This window comes from Castor canadensis, chromosome 1 (genome assembly GCF_047511655.1).
Source record: "Castor canadensis chromosome 1, mCasCan1.hap1v2, whole genome shotgun sequence".
NCBI lineage: Eukaryota > Metazoa > Chordata > Mammalia > Rodentia > Castoridae > Castor > Castor canadensis.
In genome coordinates this window covers 187,521,376-187,544,615 of record NC_133386.1, presented here as the reverse complement: position 1 = coordinate 187,544,615, position 23,240 = coordinate 187,521,376, and the positions used below count along the sequence as shown (strand labels likewise).

The window sequence follows — 23,240 nt, the reverse complement described above, 5'->3', positions numbered from 1 at the left end:
GGTAAAGTCAAAACTCTACCTGACAGATCCACCAAATATCAGACATGTGATAGAGGTCGTCTTGTACTTTGCAGAATTCTTATTATCCTAACTATTTCTCCATGAAGGGTTGTCTAATTAAACAACATTATTTGTTGAAAGACAACAAATAATTATTTTAGAACACTAAAGTCTGTCACTTTGTTAAATACAGTCAGTGATAGCCAGCAGAAACAATAGTTATTGCATAACGAATTGTATTTTTAAGAACTAAATTAGCTTCAAGACAGTTCTGAGGGAGTTTGTTTAAGGTTTGAACAGAAGTAGTGTTAATTTTTCTGTAATTGTCATACCTTTATATTCTTTCCAATAGATTTTAGGAAAAAAATTTCAACTTAAGTCATTTTTCTCTTTGAATGGTACTTTGAGGCATAAACTTTCTGACATTAAACTAAATGTACCCCCAGGCCAATTTGGAATTCATAATTTTTTATTTGCTTACATCTTAAGAAATTATTGAGTTTTAAATACAAATTTTGACCATAGCATAATGCAAATCCTTTCTTGGTAGCCTTGCAAAATCAAACAAGACAATTTACTTTGATATAATGTATATCATAACATCTTATCATACCTATCATAAAATTCACAACTTCAGTAAAATCTATAATAATATATAAAAGCAAATCAAAACTAGCTTGAAATTTTGTGGCTGTTTTCATATGCTCAAGGAATCTTTGCTAATATTTCCTAACTATTGATCACATTTAGGCTTAGTGTAGTGATCTCCCATTCAAGTGCATATTTTTGCCTATTAAGTAAATTGGGTCCCAGAAGATCAACAATAGTGTAATTGCTTGTGTTTGTGAAACATCACTATATTTTTGGTTCATAAATTGTTTGAATTGTGTGATTCAGGGAAAATATTCTATAGGGACTGACACATCATTCAAAATAAAGGCAATATTTAAATCATGTTAAGTATTTTTGATCTCCACATAGCTTGCACCAAGGTATATTAAACTTCTTTTGGCTTTGTTGTACATTCTCAAAACTAGAACTTAGTGGTGTAAAAGAACCAAGGCAGCTGAAGTAGTTAAACAAGTTTAGAGGAACATGAATTTTTATTCATCTACTCAAGAATTGTAACAGTGTATTTGGTGTGTCTACTAATTTCTGGGGTTTTCTCAGTGTAGGTATTTACTATATCAGGAGAAGAACAGTAATGAGACTAATTTACAAAGAAAGTCTTACTCATCAAGCCTAATTAAGCTCGTAAGGGAGTTTGGACTGAACCCTATTTTGTTAGGAAGCACAAGCTAAGCTTTCATGTTAGAGAGTATGCTATGGGGCCATAGGCACAGAGCGGGGGTGCAACTGGTGGCCAACAACAACTACAGCAATCTCACAGCTGCGATCTGGGGCCTAGATACATACATGTAAATATATTCGAAGCTGGGCATGGTGCTACTTGCCTATAATCCCAGCACTCTGTAGGCAGAGATAAGATCCTGAGTTTGAGACCAATCTGGACTATGAGACCCTGTCTCAAAACAACAAACAAAACAGTAGAATCATTTGAAATAATAGGATAAATAATTAGTAGTGCTCAAAAATTTGTTTCCATTGGTGGAAATTAGAAGGATATATGAATATGTGCTTTTTCTTTTCCTCTGTTTTTTCTTCTCTGGGGACAGAGCTCACTGTGTAGCTAAGGCTAGACTCTACATCACAATCCTAGTGTAGTCTGCCAAGTGTTGGGATTATAAAAATATGCCACGACACCCAAATGAAATATGTGCTTTACTTTCTCATTTGAATTACTGAATACCATATATATGTATAAATATATACACAAATGTATATATATATATGAATTTTCTTTGAATATGTTAAATTTAGGTACCTATGGTATATCTAATTAGACTTGCCTGGGAGACAATGAGATATGTGAGCCTGGAGGGGAATTGTGGCCCAGAGACCTTGACTTTTGACTCACCACCATTTAATAGACACCCAAATCCTGCCCATAGCATTCTATGACAGCCCCCAATAAGGATGTGCAAAAATGACATGAATTGCCAAAAGAAAAATAATAAAGTTATTATGGTATTTCAAGCATAAAAAATTAAGCAGAGGAATCAAGGAAAGTAAGAGTATATAGAAAGATATGAAAGCCCAAAGATTTTGGTAAGTTAGAACCCAAAAGTAATGGCTCTCATAATGAAGGGAGATGTTGAGGATCTCAATGCTACAGAATAAGCAGGTAAGAAGTCTTTAATGGCTTGAGAGGAAAGAGAATGTTGGTGAACTTGGGGAGTAATTTCATTTCAATACTGACAACAAAAGTAGGCCACAATTGGTTGAGACATAAATTTATAATATGAAGTGAGCATTGGTGACTTTCCCAAGACTTCAGATACTGAAAAATAGAGAAGAATAGAAGTAATTGTGTAAAGGCAGAGAAATAGAAGTTACTCATTGATGGTGAGACTTTTCATATAACTTGTTAAGTTTGATAGGGGAAAATTGAATAAAGTACCATAGGAAGAAGATATGGGGGGGAAGAACATGGGAACAAAATATAAATTTATGAATTAAAAATAGGATTTCTTCATGATACCCCTCCTAAAATAAAATGGAATGGGTTGATGTAAAGAGAGTAGTTTAGTACAACTAGTGATAAAATGTGAGACGTTTTAAGTGCCTCCCCAATGTCAAAAATGTTCCCATCTACTGAGGATAAATGAGGAGGTGATAATGTGGAATAGCATTCAGTAATTCAAAAGGTATGAAATTGTGACACACAGCCTGGGAGACAGAAACATGATTCAAGAAAAAAAGAAGAGCAAGACAATGGCTAGTTCATTTCTAATGTGGTAAGTTTATAAAAGCTCATTTTTGCCTATATGTTATTCCTGCAATTCAGTTTCAATTGCAAAGCAAGCAATTCCAAAACCCAGAATTTGGTACAACTCAAAGGAATTAGAGAAAGAAAATTTTATATTATAAAGAGTAGTTTTAGTAAAAAGTCATGGAGTCTAAACTGTATAGAGGAAATATGTAGGCAATAAAATAGATAAGTAATTAACTAAGTTTAAAGAATGGATATAAGTGAGAAATGAAAAATTTTACTATTATACCTGAAGTAAAAAAAGTTAAAAGGCAGAAGACTGTGATCACAAACTAATGTTTTAATTTTGGATGTTTGATTAATTTAGAAATAAAATAATTTTCTAAGGAGGTTAAGGAAGAGAGATGGTGGGGGTGATCTAACCAATGTACAATATAAGCTTATTTGATTTGTCACAATCAATTCACTCCCTATACAATGAATATATTCTCAGAAAAGCTTTAAAAATAATTTTGAAAATGAATCCATGGGAGTGAGAAGCTTAGGTAAAAAAGATGGTGAGGTTGCTGAAGCTATATGTTAAATATGTGGTGTGCCTAGCTACTGAAAAAGAATTTGTAAAATATAAATGAGCTGGAAATATGAAAGTGATAAACCATAAAGGTATAAAAGGGCAAAAAGCATCCAAGTAGTATAAACAAATACAATATGTGATAACAGATGTGCGACAATGTTCTAGTGCTCAACAAAGCCTTACCTTACCTGCCCAATTTGAAATATATGAAGAGTTTCAAATCAACCAGAGAAGTAATCTGAAGAGATGTACGTTTTCAAGGTGGACCCAAGTATTATTTTAGGAAAAGAAGAACCCAAGAATTGAAAATAATGGAACGTTTGATACTATTAGAACTGAGGGTACACAGGTTTCACTGTGCAACAATGTAAGTACTAAAAAGAATAAGAGTAAGGAGAAATAAGGATAAGAGATCACACGTCAGTGAGGTAATAAAAGAACATTCCAAAATACTGAAGAAAAGATCGTGTTCCTATAGTTACCATTATAATACTGTGTACACATGTATGTAAATGTAAAATTGATCACTGTTGAAACTATTCCAGGAATGGGGAGTGTGGAGGATAAAGGAGAGTCATAGAGGGGTGAATTCCACTATGATAAATGTCACAATGTACCCCCACCCATCACAACAATAAAAGGAAAAAAAACTGAAAAATTGAAGGGATTGCACACAGGTGTCTGCTGAATGAATATCAATCTAAGAAATACTATGCAGAGCAAAAATTGGTGTATTTATTTGGCACATAGTAAGAGATAGGTAGTCACTATTCTAAGCACTCAATATGGATGAAAACAGATAATACCTTTCAAACCTTCTCTGATTTATTGTGATAGGGAAATTTCTGCTTCTCCAAAAGGAGATGGTGTGAATGAATTATACTGGAATCAGAGGATCAAGATACATGACTTATTCTGCTTCAACATGTGCTAGTCAAGAAACACAGAGAAGGTGTAAGCTCTCAGTGTCAGTTTCTATATTTGATAATTAAGTTGATAGCCATCAACAGGCTTTATATAGATATAAGGTAAGATAAAATGATGAGAAAAATCTAATTTATTTCTTCTGTTCATCCTTTTAATTAGTCAGGAACCAATTTGTACCCCCAGGAATTCCTCCTAAATTTTTTTCCTTCATCCACTTTGCATTCAGGCATTTGAAGACACATGATAAATGTGTTTTTTATTCATGTAGTGCATTTTTAATCCTATGGATATTTCAATAAAAGCAATGCTATTCAATTGGGTTTTTTACTCCATTTACTGTACAAATTCTACAAAATGACTGAAGAAAGTCTAGGAACTATGGATACGTAAAAGAACAAAATAGAAGTTAAAAATCATCCTGAACATATGATATAGGGATCAGCAGTTTCCAAAGCCTTATTTACAAATCATTTATATGAGCTCTCTGTAGTCAATTTTTAAATTTATTATTTTTACTAATTAAAATTTCCAAAAGAAATGTTGAAAAGTATTTCAATAATTATAACATTGTTTTTTGTTATTGGTATTTAAGTAATTTTCAAACTCTTTTTTGTTATGGAAAACAGTTGTGAGACAGATGGTCCAGCTATGAAAAATTTTAAAACACAATCTTTCCATCTTTATGAATCCCTGTACAGCTGCATGTTTTAGAATTGTCATCCAGGACAAAGCATTTCATTCTGAAAGTAGGACCAACAGGAATATGCTCCTTGAGTGTGTTCAACTTAAGATCAACAAGTGAGAATCATCTCTTCACCTCCACTAGATTATTGGATACAGGAGGAATTTTGAGCTCAATGTGTGTTCTGAAGTGTGCTTTTGTAGAAAACATCTATTCTTAGTCTATGGCCAATAGTAATCATTCAGTGGTATCAGAGTTCATCCTTTCGGGACTCACAAATAATCCAGAGCTTCAAGTCATTCTCTTTGGTGTGTTTTTAGTCATCTACTTAGGTAGTGTGGTGGGCAATCTTGGATTGATTGTTCTAATCCAAATCATTCCCCAGCTTCACACACCCATGTATTTTTTCCTTGGCCATCTAGCTTTTGTTGATTTATGTTATACCTCCTCTGTCACTCCCAGTACACTGGTGAATTTTTTGCGCGAGGTTAGAAGCATAAGATTTTATGCATGTGCCATTCAGGTGTGCTGTTTTATTTCATTTGTAGTTTGTGAAATGTATTTGCTGTCAATCATGGCATATGACCGCTATGTAGCCATCTGTAACCCTTTACTTTATGTCATTCTCATGCCGAGGAAACTCTGTGTTCAACTGATTGCCAGTACATACATTTATGGAATCATTGTAGGAATTGCACAGACAGTGGCAACCTTCCGCTTGTCCTTTTGTGGCTCCAATTTGGTCAACCACTTCTATTGTGATGATGTTCCCTTAGTTGCTCTGGCCTGTTCTGACACTCATGTCAAAGAGATACTGTTGTTAGTCATTGCTGGGTTCAATACCCTTTCCTCTCTAGTGATTGTAATCATTTCGTACATCTTCATCTTCTTTGCCATTCTAAGAATTCATTCCGCTGGAGGAAGATGGAAAGCATTTTCTACCTGTGCTTCCCACCTGACCTCCATCACAATATTTTATGGGACAATCATTTTTATGTACCTTCAGCCCAAGTCCAACCATTCTCTGAACACAGATAAATTTGCTTCAGTGTTTTATGTGATAGTGATCCCCATGTTGAACCCACTGATCTATAGCTTGAGAAATCAAGAAGTAAAAAATGCACTGAAGAGAATTATAGAAAAGCTATGTTTGCCTATCAAATAATGTAAGAATCAATGGAGAAAGATTAGTGGACTTTGAATATTTTCTTACCTAGAATCATAAATCTGGTGAATGCTAGAGATATGTTCCTCACTTTGAGTGCTGATACTCATTCAGGGCATGCCTCAACCCACTTTTTCATTCTTAGAGATTTCCACATGAAAGACATTTTGTAAATTTTGAGCTGTTTAATTTCAAAAAGAGATGAGAGAGAGAAAGAGAGAAAGAGGGAGAGAGAGAGAGAGAAGGAAGAAAAGAAGAAGAAGAAGAAGAAGAAGAAGAAGAAGAAGAAGAAGAAGAAGAAGAAGAAGAAGAAGAAGAAGAAGAGAGAAAGGAAGAGAAGAGAAGAGAAGAGATTTTGATCTTTAACCACAACATCTTCATAATAACTAATGAAACAGTATTGGGAGATAGAGGCCTTCTCCAAGCTCTGTGTGACATTGAGAAATTTTGATTCTTTTGAAATACATCAATTTGTGGTATCTTATATTTCCAGGTTATGACATAAGTAATCTCAGAAAATACCAAAGTTTAATACCAAAGATTTGTATGATCTTAAGAGCATGGATATTTTCCCTAGGTCTCCAGTATCTCTGCATTCACTAGCAGAATTACCTTGACTTTTTGAATATTTACTGAATATTTAGTTATAGATTCAGTGCCAGGTCATATTGCTGGATTCCCTTCATGCTGCTATAGTTGTAATGGCTGCAGATATCATAATCTTCTTTTAAAATGGAAAATAATAGGATAAATCACTAGTTTGATTTCTTTTCTGGAATGTTAAAACAATAAATTCATATCAAATGACTGTTTTTATGATGTGTCATTATCTATAAGGATATTTGGATAAACAGCATCACTATGGGTGACATAGTAACCCATAGTTATTTCTAATTGAACAAATACTCAAATACATTGAACATATTAATTTTTGAGCATAATTTTTAGAGGCCATGTTCTTCTAATTACATTTAAAAATCTAATTAACTTATTACCTTTGTTCTCTTTTTTTTTTGTGTGGTATTGGGGATTGAATTCAGGGACTTCACCTTGAACCACTCCACCAGCCCTATTTTTGTGAAGGGTTTTTCTAGATAGGGTCTCATGAACTATTTGCCCAGGGTGACTTTGAACCCTATCTTCCTGATATCTGCCTCCTGAATAGCTGGGATTACAGGCACAAATCACCCCTGGCTTAATACCTTCATTCTTAACACCCACAGGGTTAAGTAAACAAACCTCAAACAGACTTTATTTTACATTTAGAATTTTTATATTACTATTTATGTGAAGTTAGGCAACTTATAAGTGACTGAAACACACTTGAGGAAACCTCTTAGGTTTGTGTGATTGTAATACATAGTACTACTTGATCAAGTACATGACAGGGAAGAGAAAACAGGTAGTCTTTGTCTCTGCAACTTAATGACTGAGAATCCAATGCATTTTAATCTTTACTTCATATAACAAACATTCATATAACTACCATTTAACAAACACTAGACTTGATTTAATTCAACGCATTTCATGAATATTAACCCATGCAATCCTCAAGGAATAGCAATGCGTCTTATTATTTTCCAGTACTGAGAATATTACACAGAATAGCAGCCAACTATCAAAGGTTACATGGATAATAAGTAAAGAAAACAATTTCAAACCCAGGCAGTCTTGTCCAGAGCCTTAACAAAAGCACTGCCCTGCCGCAGGCTGGAATACACATACTTATGATCACATGTGTGAAGGAGTCTGTATTTGTATTTGAACATGACTTAAGTGATCTGTTAAAGCTATGTGAACAGGAGAGCCCGTTTTTGGTTTGTTTTTACTTTGGAGACACTTCTCACTGCATACAGGCTGGCCTCGGCCTCGAAATTGCAACTGTCCTTAATTCTACCTTCTAAGTGCTGGGATTACAAATGTGAGCCACCATGCCTGGCAATGAATGGGACTTTCTAAGATCCACTTGGGTTCTCACAGAAAATGCCAAAATTTGTTTAAGTAACAGTCACATTCTTGATTGGTTGGGAAATAATTGTAGGAAAAAGTTTGACTTTTCTGCTCATACTTAATAAAGTATTATTATTTTCTTAATTTTAATATTTTTAAAGTTTTACAACATTCATCCAAGGCTTTCATGGAAGCATTTTTCACTTCTTTGTTCCTTAGACTGTAAATTAGTGGATTCAACATGGGGATTACCACTGTGTAAAACACAGAAGCCATTTTGTCCATGTCCAGGGCGTGGTTGGATTTGGGCTGAAGGTACATAAAGATCAGTGTACCATAGAAAATAGTAACAGCCACTATGTGGGAACCACAGGTGGAAAAGGCCTTGCGTCGTCCCTGGGTAGAGCACATTCTTAGGATAGCAGAGATGATAAAGAGGTAGGAGATGAGGACGATGGAAGAGGAGCAGATCATATCAAAGCCAGCAAAGGCAAAAATCAGAATTTCCTTTATGTGTGTGTCTGAGCAGGATAAAGCTAAGAGGGAAGATCATCACAGTAGAAATGGTTAATTACATTGGGACCACAGTAAGTCATACGAAAGGTGATAATGGTATGGAAGAGGGCTACCAAAAAGCTGTATATATAAGGAACTGCTACTAATTGAATACAGACTCTTTTTGACATCAGTGTTGAATAATGCAGGGGACTGCAGATGGCGACATAGCGATCAGAGGCCATGGAAGCTAAAAGGAAACAGTGATCATGAAGGTGAGAAAGCAGCCCAGCTGTGTTGCACAAGCATTGAAAGGAATAGTATTGTGCTCCACAACAAAGTTCACCATCATCTTTGGTGTAATAGCAGAGGAGTAACAAAGGTCGACAAAGGCCAAATGACTGAGGAAGAAGTACATAGATGTGTGGAGTCGAGTATCAATCCTGATTAGGGTAATCAACCCAAGATTGCCCAGCACTGTAACCAGATAAATAACTAAAAACACCAGAATGCAGGGGATATGAAATTCTGGATGGTCTATGATTCCTTTGAGAATGAATTCAGTGACACACGTGACATTAACTTCAGCCATTAAATTTAGCAGATTTTGTGAATTTTGCTGTAGCTGAAAAATAAAAATGTCATTTTTCACGACCCCTGCCAATCTTGGGTGAAAAATATCATTGGCATCTTCTTGCTCAGAATGATGTCATCATGTGAATGAAATGTGCACCTAACTCTCTAATGAGAGTTCTTAGTTCTTCATTGTTCTCAAGGGAGAAGTCTTTTCTTTCAAGTTAGTCTTCATAAGAGTTACTTAGCTTTATAATTTTAGAAAATAATAGAGGATATTATTGTATTCAAAAATTAATTATGAAATGCTTGGACATGACTGACAGTAATAATTAATTGTTTTTACTGACACTGTCTTTGCTATGCATATATAAGTATAGCAGTACCAAAATGTGCAATTCATAAATAGATCCATATTTATATTCCCTTATTTTTCAATTTTGTGCATGCTCACATAAGATGTATTGAAAATATATTAAGATAATTTTACATACTAATATGTATTAGAATAATTGTGTATCTCCCAAGATCTACACACTTTCCTATATGCCCTTCCGTATATACAGAATATGTAATTATGCTTTGGGAGCTAAAACTGTTCAGAATACAAGAAAACATATCATGTTACTTACATAGAAATTAAAGTTATGATTTTTCCCAACTCAAAGTTCACCACATTTTAAAGTTTTTTAACTAAGGAGCAAACATACATAAGTAATTTATCAAATACCCCATTATTCTGCACTACATGTATGTAAATATCTTTCCTCATAAACATACACCAATATATTTTAAAGAAGGACTAATATATCCAAAACACTTACCTTAATTTGATGTACTTTTAGCTACATATTCTGAAGATATATTCTAAGAAATATATCCTTATATTTATATTTATACATATATGTGTGTATATCTGTATAGCCTTACAGAGATATATATCTTTATTGATCTACATATATAAGGAAACATTCAGTTGCAAACAGTTTTAGGAAAACATACACAGGTTGATGGAGTTTCTGATGCAACTTTCAGAGTAATTAGAATCATTTGTACTTATACTAGTTATTAACAAAAAGACTAGGTTCAATAATAATCCAGTTTTACACTATTCAAAACCCTTTTTTGCTCCTGGATTTGTTCTTTTAATGAAGAGAACCAAAAAATATTAATGAGAAAGGATTATTTAGAGTGACCATATATAATTCCTTCATATTTCAATTTTAATTTATTATTACTATTATTTTATCTATTTCAGTTAAGTTCTGTTTTTATAATATACCCTACTTACTACCATATATGAAGTCACTTAAAATAGCTTCATACTTTTCCTATGCTGAAGGTTCTCTCCTACTCATCCTAAATTACAATAGGAAAACAATCTAGTCTTATGTTTACGGACAGTGAGTGGATGGTATAGTATGAATGTGTGCTTAACTTCAGAGATCATATTCCTAATAATTTTTTTTTCAAAGTGTATGGGGTTCTTCCATCAGCTTTAATTGATGAGATAAAAGAACAAGGCTATCATATACATCCAGTTAGAGGAAACAAACTGGAAGCTATAGTTTATTGAGGATTGCCCACTTTTCCACATACCTGGTCAAAGTGAAATCACAGGCTCCTGAAATTTTAAAAAGTTAGGTTTATAATGTTATCTTTCACGGTAAATAATTGTTTCACTCAAGAATATTCAGAATTAAGGGTTCTCTGACTTCCATATGAAACTTGAACATACTCAACTTATCTCAAAATATTTTGTATTCAGTTCCAGTAGTGAAGTTATTATTTAAGTTCTGAGGATAATTATAAAGTTACTGGACAATTTGAAAGCATATTAAACCCTTCTCTGAAAAATGGTATCAGAGGAAGAGGTTTACATATAATTTATTATATTTTTATACTTAAGCAAGGCCATAATTGTATTAGAATTTCTTACACTATTGTTTTTGCATAACTTCAAGACACATGAAGATTGCAAAGTACATTCAAAACAAATCAGAGAAACCATGTAAAAAGATGAAGGCATCAATGAGAACATTAAATGCAGTGAATATTTAGCATTAGGTAAAGTGGAATGTGTAAACATCACATTGCAATAGAAAAGCAAAAAAGTTCATAGTAGAATCGCATATTAAATTAGAACTTGAATTCCAAATTCAATTAAATTAAATATCACACAGAGACAAAATGACATATGAAAGTCTGCTAAAATACTCTACCTTAGAACTCTAGATTATTTTTTATCAATTTCTATGATTCTCAAAAAACAATTTGTCTTTGTAGCTTCCAACTAATTTCTGTAGGCTGTACTGATGCAATCACCATCCTATTGCCTGACCATTTATTTCTTCATTCTTTTAAATAGCTCTGTCATCTTTTAGGGGAAATTCTTAAAATCCTTGACATAATTTATCCATGGATTTCTTTCATAAGCACTGGTGTTCCTTACTGTGTTGCCTCTTTCCTACAGCAAGCTTTTCCTCAAACTTTCCTGAATATTAAAATCACTTAAGGTCTTTCCAACATCCCAGATGTTTCTGCAGTAGAGCCAGCATGGAGAATCAGAACTTTACAGAACAAATACAGGAATTGGAATAGCAAACAGAGCTCAGCTACATTTCATACATTTTTTCTCTTTTATTTTTGCTTACCTAAATTCTGGTTGAGCTAGTTTAAGTATATGATTCCACCATGTCAATGGAGATCAATTCAGAGTACAACTATTTCAATTCAAGAGAAAAAGAAAAAAGCCAACAAGTGTTATGTGGAATAGTTTTTAGGAAAATCACTTTTCAGTTTCTCCATTTTCACACCTGTTCCTTTCTGAAAACCATTTGCTTAAGAAGGCAGTTTCACACTCTGTTCTCATTTGTCTTCATTTTTAAAAACTGACCCTTCTCTAATTTTACAAATGAAAGTCCTACTTCCCAGCTCTCAACAATCTACATCCTTAGTGATTGTTTGCTTTGGTCTTGAACTCACTATGCGGTCCAGACTGGACTCAAGTGCATCAATATATTCTTTTAGGGAATTGGGTAGTTCTTTTCACCAGGAGACCATAGATATTCTCTATAGCCCATTAATAAAATAAAGTTCAAATAAAAGTTAAATTTATGTTTAATTTCTATTCATAAAAATTTTTAAAACAGACCAATAATTTTCTAATAAGATACATTTAACTATAGGTTCTCTCTCTCTCTCTCTCTCTCTCTCTGTTTCTCCTCCTCATACATATATATAAGCACAAAGATATCAAAAAGATATTTTAATGTCAATATCTATAACATAAAAAATTAACTTTCTGTACCTATTATAATATTGCTGGAAAATATTTAGATATTCACTTAGCTATATTAGTTGAGATTAAATCTTTAGTCCCAAGCAAATTCATTTATTTGGCTCTCTCAAAGTCTCTGCAGATTCTATTTTTCTATCAGATTCCAAAATACAGTTGCAAAGCAAATTAAATCTGTCTCATACACTAATTCTTTAATGGCCTTGCTTCCTAAGAATTTATGTCATATATGTGATGTTTTATATACAGTGAAATCTGATACAACAGCAATGCTCTACACAGAAAACATATTCAATAATGTGGAAAAAGCAAAATATTTCCTGATTATACTGCTTGGTATGGTATAATTCCTATTTTTGTTTTTTATCAGCATTTGCAGGGATTTCCAAGCTGAGCATCCTTTATTCCAGGGCTGCATTAAACTTGTTTACTTCCCCAAAGTTTAACAACCAGACCACAGAGCTACACTGTGAACTATAGGTGTACAGATTCAGTGACTTCTCTGGGTATCAGATGATCAGTCTATGCATCCCAAAAACATTCTGGTGTGAGGATAGGTTAGAAAGTCCTCAGTTGAAGCTGATTTGTTTGGAGACCTGATTAGAGTCAAACGGTATTCAGAGAAGCAATATTAGGTAAATGATATGCCAATAGACTTCTATTTTATTTCAGGATTAATAAAGTATAATATCATTCGTTAATGGGGAAATATTTTTGCTGTTGTCATAGTATATATCTGTAATCCCAGTCCCTAGCACTTTGGAGACTGAGGTATGAGAACTGCAAATTAGAGGCTAGGCTGAGCAAAAGAGTGAAACCCTAGCTTTTTTTTTTAAGGTAGAGAAATTTTTACCTTATGTTCCAAATGTCATAAGAACAAGGGCTAAGGATTAAGTTTCTAATAAGTGTTACCAGAACTTAAATGTAGAGAGAGACTTTCTTAGTGAAACTCCTTCATAAAACAATTTTAGACAAGAAATCTTACCTATGTCTATATCCTTCCTTCTTCTAGAAAGAGGGTAAACTCTAGCAGGTTATCTAGTTAACTTAACATGAGGTCATTTGAGGCCTCATTTGTATGTGTGTGTCTGTGTGTGTGTGTCTGAGTGAGAGAGAGAGAGAGAGGGAGAGAGAAAGAGAGATGAAGTAGTAATTTAAGTAAAATAGCTTTTCTATAGAAGGTGCTGAAAAGGTCTAAAAGTTTGAAATGCAGTGAGGATGCAGTCTGATTTCACTTCACCAAGGATAATAATAATTGGCTCTAAAACTAGATTCCATCTGACCTGCTTATCAATGAGCTTGGTGCCCCATGAGCTCATTGTGAAGTTGTTTTGATGATTTTTATTCCTTAGGTCCCTTTGGATATAAACATGAACCTCCAGAGGTATCAGAAAGCTGTGATGTTTCCTTTCTTGCTTTTTTCAATGTAAGATGGATGAGCTGGAGAAATTACACTAGTGTTTTGGGGAAAAGTCCTTTAACCACTTATTTTCCTAAAGGAACCACACTTCAAATATACCAATTAGATATTTTCTTAATAGTCAATGTCGGGCTTACTACTGGGAGCAACATAATAAAACTTAGATGCTTAGGTAGTTTGATTAAAAACTCAAGTTCTGTGAAATGACATAAATAATGGTTAAATCTTCAGTAACAAGATATTGGGCAAAGTCCATACTTGCTTTAATTCTAAATTTACTTAATTTAAAAAATTATGTAAATTGTTATCTTCCATAAAATGAATTTGTAAATATTGAATGAGGAACCATATATAAATGGCTTAGTTAACTCTCTGGTTAACAGTAAGTGTCAAAAAATCTTTTTAAAAATGAGACAGAAGAAGTATCATAAATGAAACCAATGTACTTCTAAAAAGTGACGTAAAAACAGGCTGCTACTACAGTTTTAGCCTCTATCTTGGAGAATAAGAAAATATAGTAAATATTTTTTATAGTTATCATGTTATCTATAATAAAAATGATTGATGATCTTCACATGCTCCTCAGAATTAATTTGCTCATTCTTCTTTCCCACACAAATATGTGTGTGTGTGTGTTTGTGTGTGTGTGTTAAGATTCCTCAAACTCATACAATTATATCTCTCAAGATCAGCAATGGGGTAAATAATGGAGCATAATAGCAATAAGATCAATAAACACTCATATTGTCTCATATTGTGCCAAGCACTATCTCAAGACATCTGTGTACTAGCATATATAATTCTCATAATGACTCAATAAGTTATTATTATCCCCATTTTCAAAGGGAGAAACTGAAGCCTAAATAGTTCAAACATCTTATTAAGGTCACACAGCCATAAATTGCCCAAACCAGGACATAACTACTGACTTGTACCTCTTCCCTACTCTCTAAGTACAGGAATACCAACTGCCACATACTGCCTGTCTCAGGAATGCTTGAGACCTGGTTTAAACTGGATGCAGCCAATGGGCAAGAGAAACTGTTACATAAAATCAGATGGCATAAGAAGAGGGTAGTCAGAGTACTTTAGTGGTGCTGTCTCCCTGCCTTGGAAGACATTTCAGGAAGTAGCTGCATCAGTTCCCTCTGGGCAACCTCTTATCCACAATGTAGTTTTCATTGAGCTTCTAATTCTTTCTATGTCCCTTCCTTCAGCCATTGAAGTGATGATAGGATTGGATGGCTGAGATTCTAGTTGTTCACTATCACTTTTTTGTTCTCACCTGTTTATTTAAAGTATTATGGGTTGATTCTTCTCAGGAATCTGATAAACACTTCAGTAAATTTCAACATTGAAATTAGTCCTACTATTCCTTGATAACTACAAACTTTGAGAATTTTTTAGAAAGAGATATCACCTCTATGTATTTAGGTGAGGGTGAATTCATTATATGATACTTTGAAAGAATGGAGCCCTTAAATTAAGAATTAAAAAATGGATAAGATTGTTATCCTAATGAATGAGAAAATGCTCTGAAAACTGCATTGATTATTATATTGCTTTAATTTTATACCATTCCCATGATCAAAAATATATTTGAAAAGAATTATGTGTGAATATGTGGAAGAATAATGCATCCACTGAACAAATAACTATAAACGATATACTAGTTAAACTAATGTTACTCTAATGAAATATCCAGGCAATGAAATTGTAAAGAGTAAAATGTGATTTTTGGATCATGGCTTCAGTCCAGGATCCACTGGTTCCAAAATTTTGGACTTCTGATAATTTTAGGAGCATATGGGGGAACAAACTTCTCACTTCATAAGCCAGGAAACAAAAGGAGGAAGGGAATGAAACTGTGGTCTAACATTTCCCTTAGAATGTACACTTCCATTGACCTAAGGAGTTTGAATAAGACATCTTCCTACTAGATGTCCCCAGCACCTCCAAGTAGCACCATTCTGTGGATAAAGGCTTTAACATATAGACATTTAAGGGAGACATATGAAATGGCTTGCAGTCTGAGATTTACTTCAGTGAGAGCTTTGGAGAGCTAGGATATGAGATTATGAGTATGAATGAAACATATGTGACTATGCATTGAGAAATTGAAGTTGGGCAATTGTCATAGAGGATTCATTATATAAATTCTTCTAATTTTGGAGAATTCCATATTAACTAGTTCTTAAAAGATATATAACAATAAATTTATTGAGTAAAACACAAAGTATATTAACTTTTAAAGATGTATTATAATGAATTTTTTAATGAAACTATAGATTGTTTACATAATTGTGATCCTTTTAATGTTGAAATATCAGTGCATCTTTATTGAAAATTACCATACTGTAATTGGATCCTATTCAGAAAATCATTAGCTACGCCTATATCTTCTAGAATTGTTTCTTTTTTCCTATCGTACTTTCAAAGTTTTAGGTCTTGTACTAAGGTCTTTGATCTATTCAGAGTAAATTTTTGTTCAGAATGAAAAATATGGGTCTATTTCAGTCTTCTGCATGTACATAACCAGTTTTCTAAGCACCCATTTTGAAGTTACTGTCTTTCTTCCAGTTTATGTTTCTGACTGCTTTGTCAGAGATAAGATAGTATATTTATGTGGCTTTATTTCTGGGTCCTCTATTATATTCCACTGTTCTTCATGTCTAGTTTTGTAGTAGTATCATGCTATTTTTGTTACTATGGCTCTGCAGCCTATTTTGAAGTCTGATTCTGATGTTAGGATTCCTCCAGAATTGCTCTTTTTGCTCAGGATTAGTTTTACTATCCAAATGTTTTATTCTTCCATATTAATTTTAAGATTGGCTTTTCTATTTCTACAAAGAATAACAGTAGAATTTTTACGGACATTGCTTGATTCTGTAGGTTACTTTCAATAGTATGTCCATTTTCATTATTATTGAATTATCATTCTATTCATAATCTTTATAGCATCAATGATTTGCAGTTTGCACATCAGTTTAATATCCATTATTAGTTTATTCCTCAAAATAGTCCTGTACTGTAATAGAATCTTCATTTCTTAATTGAGCTCAGAGTTTCTGACCCTTCCATGAGTGCACAGGTCAATAGCAGAAGACCTGAGCACAAACCAAGTTCTAGCTCCAAGTATTCTCTTCCCACTAAGTTGCCTGGTCTCCCAGAGGAAAGCAGTTCAAGTAAGATATAGCTGCCCCTGAAGAATCATAATTACCTCAACAAACTCAAACTAAATTACATATTCATTAAACTTAATGAAAAAGTTGAATCTTTGTGTGGATTGAGATTGGTTTCACTTAATATATCCCCATGTAGTAATTAAGTAAACAGTCGTTTTAATAAGGCTCCTAGAAACTGATTAACAAGGAAACCCACTTTATAGCCATTTCAGTAGGAAATTTTCTTTGCAATGATGTTTTTAATAAGACCCAGAGAGACAGTTTCATCATTGATACTAAGAAAACTCTGACTTTAGTTTCTCTCTCTTTAATAATCAATAATTATTCAATTAAAATCAATAGGTGAAGAATAGAAGTTATAGAAAATGTCACTTTCCTAATTTTTTCAGATACTCTGAAGCTTTTAGAATCATTATGCATGTTATATAATATGGGACGAAAACAGGGACTTGGCAATTCCTAACTTAAGTGATGAGATACTATTTATTAGCCTGTATAAAATAACTTGGGATTATAGTCATTGATTTAAAAATTTAAGATTCAGTGACAACTTTTATCAAAATTAAACTTTTTGATACAAATGTACTGTGACTAGAAGATCTTACTAGAATGCAGCAAAGGAAACTAAATATGCTTCCTTCTTTCCTGAATAAAGAAAATCCAAATGTTGTACAGTTAAATCCCTATCCAGATAGAGATGCGAAAATATTACATGTAGATGAATACATGCTAACGATGTATGATGGCACATACCATGTTTGTATAGTTTGGATAGGGCTGATGGTTTGTGACCTGCAATAATTAAGCAGATTCATTGTTTCTTCATATTTTGATAGTATGCATTATTAATTGAACTAACATAAAATGCTTCTGACTATGGTTTGATAATTTTCTAGAAATATAATAGGCCAAAAAATTTCATTTTAAAATAAAGATTATTTTAAAAGATTAAAATAAATTATTCTAGTAATACATACTGAAATAAGCTTGCTTAAAGGAAAATATGAAGTTTTGGTGTAAAATATAGAAATAACTTTGTGTGTGTGTTTGTTTACAGTCAGGACACATACAGAGAATTATTCATGTGCAGTCATATATTCCTTTGAGAACTTAAAATGAAAGAGTGAAATAGGAATTCCAACATCTGCAAACATGAGACAGAGCATCCAAAAATACAGTTTTAAAAATGATCAGTAACTAGAAGAGGACTCAAATAAATGAATGAAGTAAAGAACTCAATCCAGGCCTGGACAATAAAATTTCACTTTGCACAAGAGGGTTAACAATTTGGAAGAGAAATTCATAAAGAGACAGAGATTAACAAATAAAAAACCAAATCAAAACAAAAGCAAAGAAGTAAAAGTAAACAAAGGAAATCTTGGAAATGAAAACTTAAAAAAACAAATAGAAACACTCAATGCAAAGCATGACCAACATATTAAACCAGATTGAAAAAAATCAGAGATTAAAGAGAAGATTAAATAAGAAATTAATACATTCAAATAGCAATAAATCAAAAAATAAGCAGCCATGACCACAACATCCAAGACCTCTGGCACATAATGAATCTTCTGTGTAGAGAGGTAATCAAAATATAGACTGAAGTCTTAGAAAAATTATCCAAAGAAACTACATCAGAAAATTAGCCACAACTAAATAAAGAAATGGACATCCAATTTATTTATTTTAACTAAATAAAGTGAAAACCCAAAGAGATACGACCAGAAAACCTCTCAATATAATTTTGTAGTTAAAATTCTAAGAGTAGAAAACAAATAAAGAATACTGAAATATAGAGATGGTGGAGTGGCTCAAGCAGGAAAGCACCTGCCTAGCAAATAATGAGGCCCTTAGTTGAAACCCCAGCATTGAAAAAAAAGAAAAAAAAATACTGAAAGCTACAAGACAGAAGCACTAACTTACTTACAAAAGTAAGCCTATCAGAATAACAGCAGATCTCTCAGCAGAAACTGTAAAGGCAGGAAAGCATGTACTGATGTACGTCAAACCTTAAAACAAAGTACATGCCAATCAAGACTGGTGTATCCAACACAGCTATCCTTAACAATTGAGAGAGACTTAAAGACCTTTCACGAGGAGAAAACTATTGCAGCTCATGACTTCTGAGGTAGCATTATAGAAGATAGCTAGAGGAATACTTTACAAAGAAGAAAGTTATACACAAGCACAAAACTCAGGAAAGGATAAATACCACTAAGAGAACAGATAAACTAATGGGAAGTAGGAAAGAATTAAGCATTGTGAGCAGTAAAAGAGCCAACCTCTCAGATGAAAATAAATTGAGGAAATTACTAAACTCTAAATGAAGTAAAGGGAGGACAAAAAGCAAGATTCAAGAAAAGGAGTGGTACATAAGCAAAGTATAAAAGTTACTGTATATAACACAGGTATAAAAACTGTGACTCTGTGTACATTTATTACACAACATACAGTATATGTTTGTGTGGATATATAGCCAAGTGTGTCTGTGAGTGTGATTGGTGACTTGGAGTAGTGTTGAGTTTTCTGACTTTTATTTCCACATTACAAACATTTCCCACATTGGCATATCATATTGTCTGCTAAGCACCTTTTTATTAAACTGACTTGTAAATGTATTTAAGTAAATTTGAAAAGTAAACTTTATATAACCATTAAAAATGTTATTCTGTGCTAATCATCATAATTTTAACAAAAATTATATAAGTAGTAATTTATTTAAAATATTTTTATACTATATAAACCTGTCATATTTTAATAAATATTCTTATCTTGTGATGAGAATACTGTTCAATGGTAAAATTCTTGCTTACCATGCACAAAGCCCTGGTTTGATTCCCAGTACCACAAAAAGAGTTAATCAAAGTTTTAGAAAACTATGATAGCTTAAGTCATTCCAAGTTATCATAGGACAGATTTTAAGCTTAAATTTAGATGTTAGCTTTATGTGAAGATAATATTAATATTATCATAATAGACTACTTTGAAAATTATTCTTATGTCTGCATCACCCAATCAAAGCACTATCATTAAAGCAATATCAACGTGTTCTAAATATATTGTTCTCAATGAACAATTTCTGGAGTGAAATATGGTTTTCAATCTCATAAGTTCGGTTTTGGAGAGAAATATTCACTCTTAGCAGAAAAATATTGATTGTTAAAACCATGACTGTCAATATTGAAGGGAAAGCTCTGAAAAAGGAGACATTTAGTTATTTGCTTTATAATTATAAAAATAATGCATTACATAGCCCAGAGCCTAAACAACAAATTGAAGCTGGAGACAAAACTCATAATGGAAAAAGGAACCATTTTCCTGGGCAGATACAACAGAGATTGGCAATTTGAGCAGAATTTAAGGTTATTGAATCTTTGAGAGGGATACCTGTGCTCCTTCCTGAGTGGTCCCCTGGATTTATGTGGAGTGTTGCAGAACTAACAACCAAGAGTTCTTTGTTTTTTGGTTTTAATGGTTTAGATAAGTTTGGGGCTCTCCCCAACTGAAAGAGATGTTAGTTAATTCTCCCAAGGTGTAATCAGGTAAACTGGTAAAGGCTCATGGAAACCACAGTTTCAACATGGCAACCATACAGAAACAAGATGTATAGGTTTGATCACCCTGTGGGAAAAAAATGCCACAAACTGAATGCCAAAATTTTTTTCTCATGATTCTGGAGGCTAGAAACTCAAAGTGAAGGTATTGGCAAGGCTTTTCTCTTCTGAAGACACTAGAGGAGGGTCCTTTCTTTCCACTTTTAGCATCTAGACATTTCCTTGACTTACAGCAGGCTAATGTCAATATGTGTTTCCTGCTTCACAAGGCTCTCCTTTTCTATGTCTGTGTCCAAATTTCTGTCTTTGTAAGGATGACAGTCACACTGGACTAAAGGCCTTTTATATTTGATATGTCCCCATCTCAACTAATTACATCTTTTAATGATCTTATTTCCAAAATAAAGTTATTTTGAAACACTGAAAAACTTCATCATATATTTTGGGAAGACACAATTCAATTCATAATAAATGACAATAGGTAAAGATGCACCTCCAAAAACATCTGATAGAGGCACTGCTAGACAACACAGACTATACCATACAGCATGGTAAAGAGAAAAGGAATGATGAGATTTTCTGAATCTAAGCAAGAATCTTACAAGAATATCAGAGGTCATTGCAGAGAAATATTCTAGAAATTGGGAACAAAGGTGATTTATAATCATCTCACTCTACAATGGGAGTTTCTTGGAAAAGACCTCATGAAATGGTGAAGCAAAAATGGATACAAATTAATATCTAATTTCTTCCAAGGATATAGTAAGGTATAGAATTGAGGTATTAAGAATCAAGTTTTGAGGCTGGGTGTGGCTGCCCACACTTAGCCGGGCTGAGTGTTTTCAAAATCTTTACATTATCTTTTTAATTTTTTCCTTTTTTTGTAATTTTATTTTGTTTTCTTTATTCATTTATTCATATGTGCATACATTGTTTGAGCAATTTTTCCTCCCTGCCCCCCATCTCCTCCCTTTCCCCCCCATCCCCCTCAATTCTAGGCAGAACCTGTTCTGCTTTTTTCCCTAATTTTGTTGAACAGAAGACATAAGCAATAATAAGAAGGACAAAGTATTTTTGCTAGTTGAGATAAGGGTAGCTGTACAGAGAGATTCCTAGCATTGCTTCCATGCACAAGTGTATTATAACCCGAATTGATTTATGTCTACCAGACCATTTCACTACTTCTGAGTCACTTTCCCATATTGACCTCTGTTGCTTTAAGGTTACTATATTAGCTCCTCTGCAGTGGGGACATCAAACACTTTCAAGTTTTGGGTTTCCTACCTTTCCCTATTCCTCATGTATGTGTCCTCCCCTTAGCATGTGACCCAAGTCTAATAATATTATTGCATCTGTTTTAGATCTAAACTCCACATATGAGGGAGAACATACGATTTTTGGCTTTCTGAGCCTGCCTAACTTCGCTTAAGATGATGTTCTCCAGTTCCATCTATTTACCTGCGAATGATAGAATTTCATTCTCCTTCATGGCTGAGTAAAATTCCATTGTGTATAAATACCACATTTTCTTAATCCATTTGTCAGTAGTGGGGCATCTTGTTGTTTCCATAACTTGGCTATTGTGAATAGCACTGCAATAAACACTGGTGTTCAGGTGCCTATGGACTCACCTGAGTCGCATTCCTTTGGCTATATCCCCAGGAGTGGGATTGCCGGAGCATATGGCAGATCTATGTTCAGTTTTTTAAGAAGCCTCCACATTGTTTTCCAGAGTGGTTGCACTAGATGGAATTCCTACCAGCAGTGTACAAGGGTTCCTTTTTCCCCACATCCTCACCAACATTATCTTTTATCTTTTAATTATAAACTCTATCTTTAAATCATTCTCTTCTTACAGCTTCCTGAATGTTTCATGGTAATTGACTGTGAACCATTTCAAAACCATACAATAACTTACATATTATTGCATCCTTGACGATTACATAAAACAATTTATTATATCTTATGAAGGACACAGTGGGGTATAATATTTCCTGTCTTGCTCAATTAAATTGAGTCACACACCCACAGACATTCACAGGAATAGAGACATTCCAAACCCATCCCCACCTCCTCTGACATAGCAGACACACCCTCCAAGATAACGGCATTTGTCTCAAATTCCAAGACAACTGGTTCGCAGGACTTTCTGAGAATTCTTTGATATTTGAGATACACTATTATTATATCACTGAAATGAACCAATCATTAACAACAGACTTTTCACAATAAACACACTGGATTTTTGAGCCTCACTTCAATCATTTAATACCTAGATATTGTTGAAATTATTGAACTCTGGAAAAAATTAAAGAGGTTAATAATATGCAAACATTATGAGATCAGTGGGTAATAGGTTGATAGCACCCTCAAAATTCCTACATGTAACCTAACTAAAGCAATGTGTAAACTACACACCCTATATTATACTATATGGAATATTTGTGTAGTAACTATATGGAAGATGTATGTGTGTGTGTGTGCGTGTGTGTGTGTGTGTGTGTGTGTGCATGCACATGCACTGGCAGAGTTGCAGTTTCCAATCTTTAGCCCTATGTTGATACATCACATAAACTGCTAAAAA

The 23,240-nt window shown here is 33.5% G+C and overlaps 1 protein-coding gene and 1 pseudogene across 1 annotated transcript; one reads left to right on the top strand and one right to left on the bottom strand.

The window, feature by feature from the left end:
- Positions 1 to 5,191: 5,191 nt before the first annotated feature.
- LOC109676778 (olfactory receptor 5AL1-like) lies at positions 5,192 to 6,181 on the top strand. The gene is given in 1 exon segment (XM_020153048.2): positions 5,192 to 6,181. A coding segment is annotated over 1 exon segment (990 nt).
- A 2,082-nt stretch (positions 6,182 to 8,263) lies between these two features.
- On the bottom strand, positions 8,264 to 9,218 carry LOC109676775 (olfactory receptor 8U3-like; annotated as a pseudogene).
- Positions 9,219 to 23,240: the final 14,022 nt, after the last annotated feature.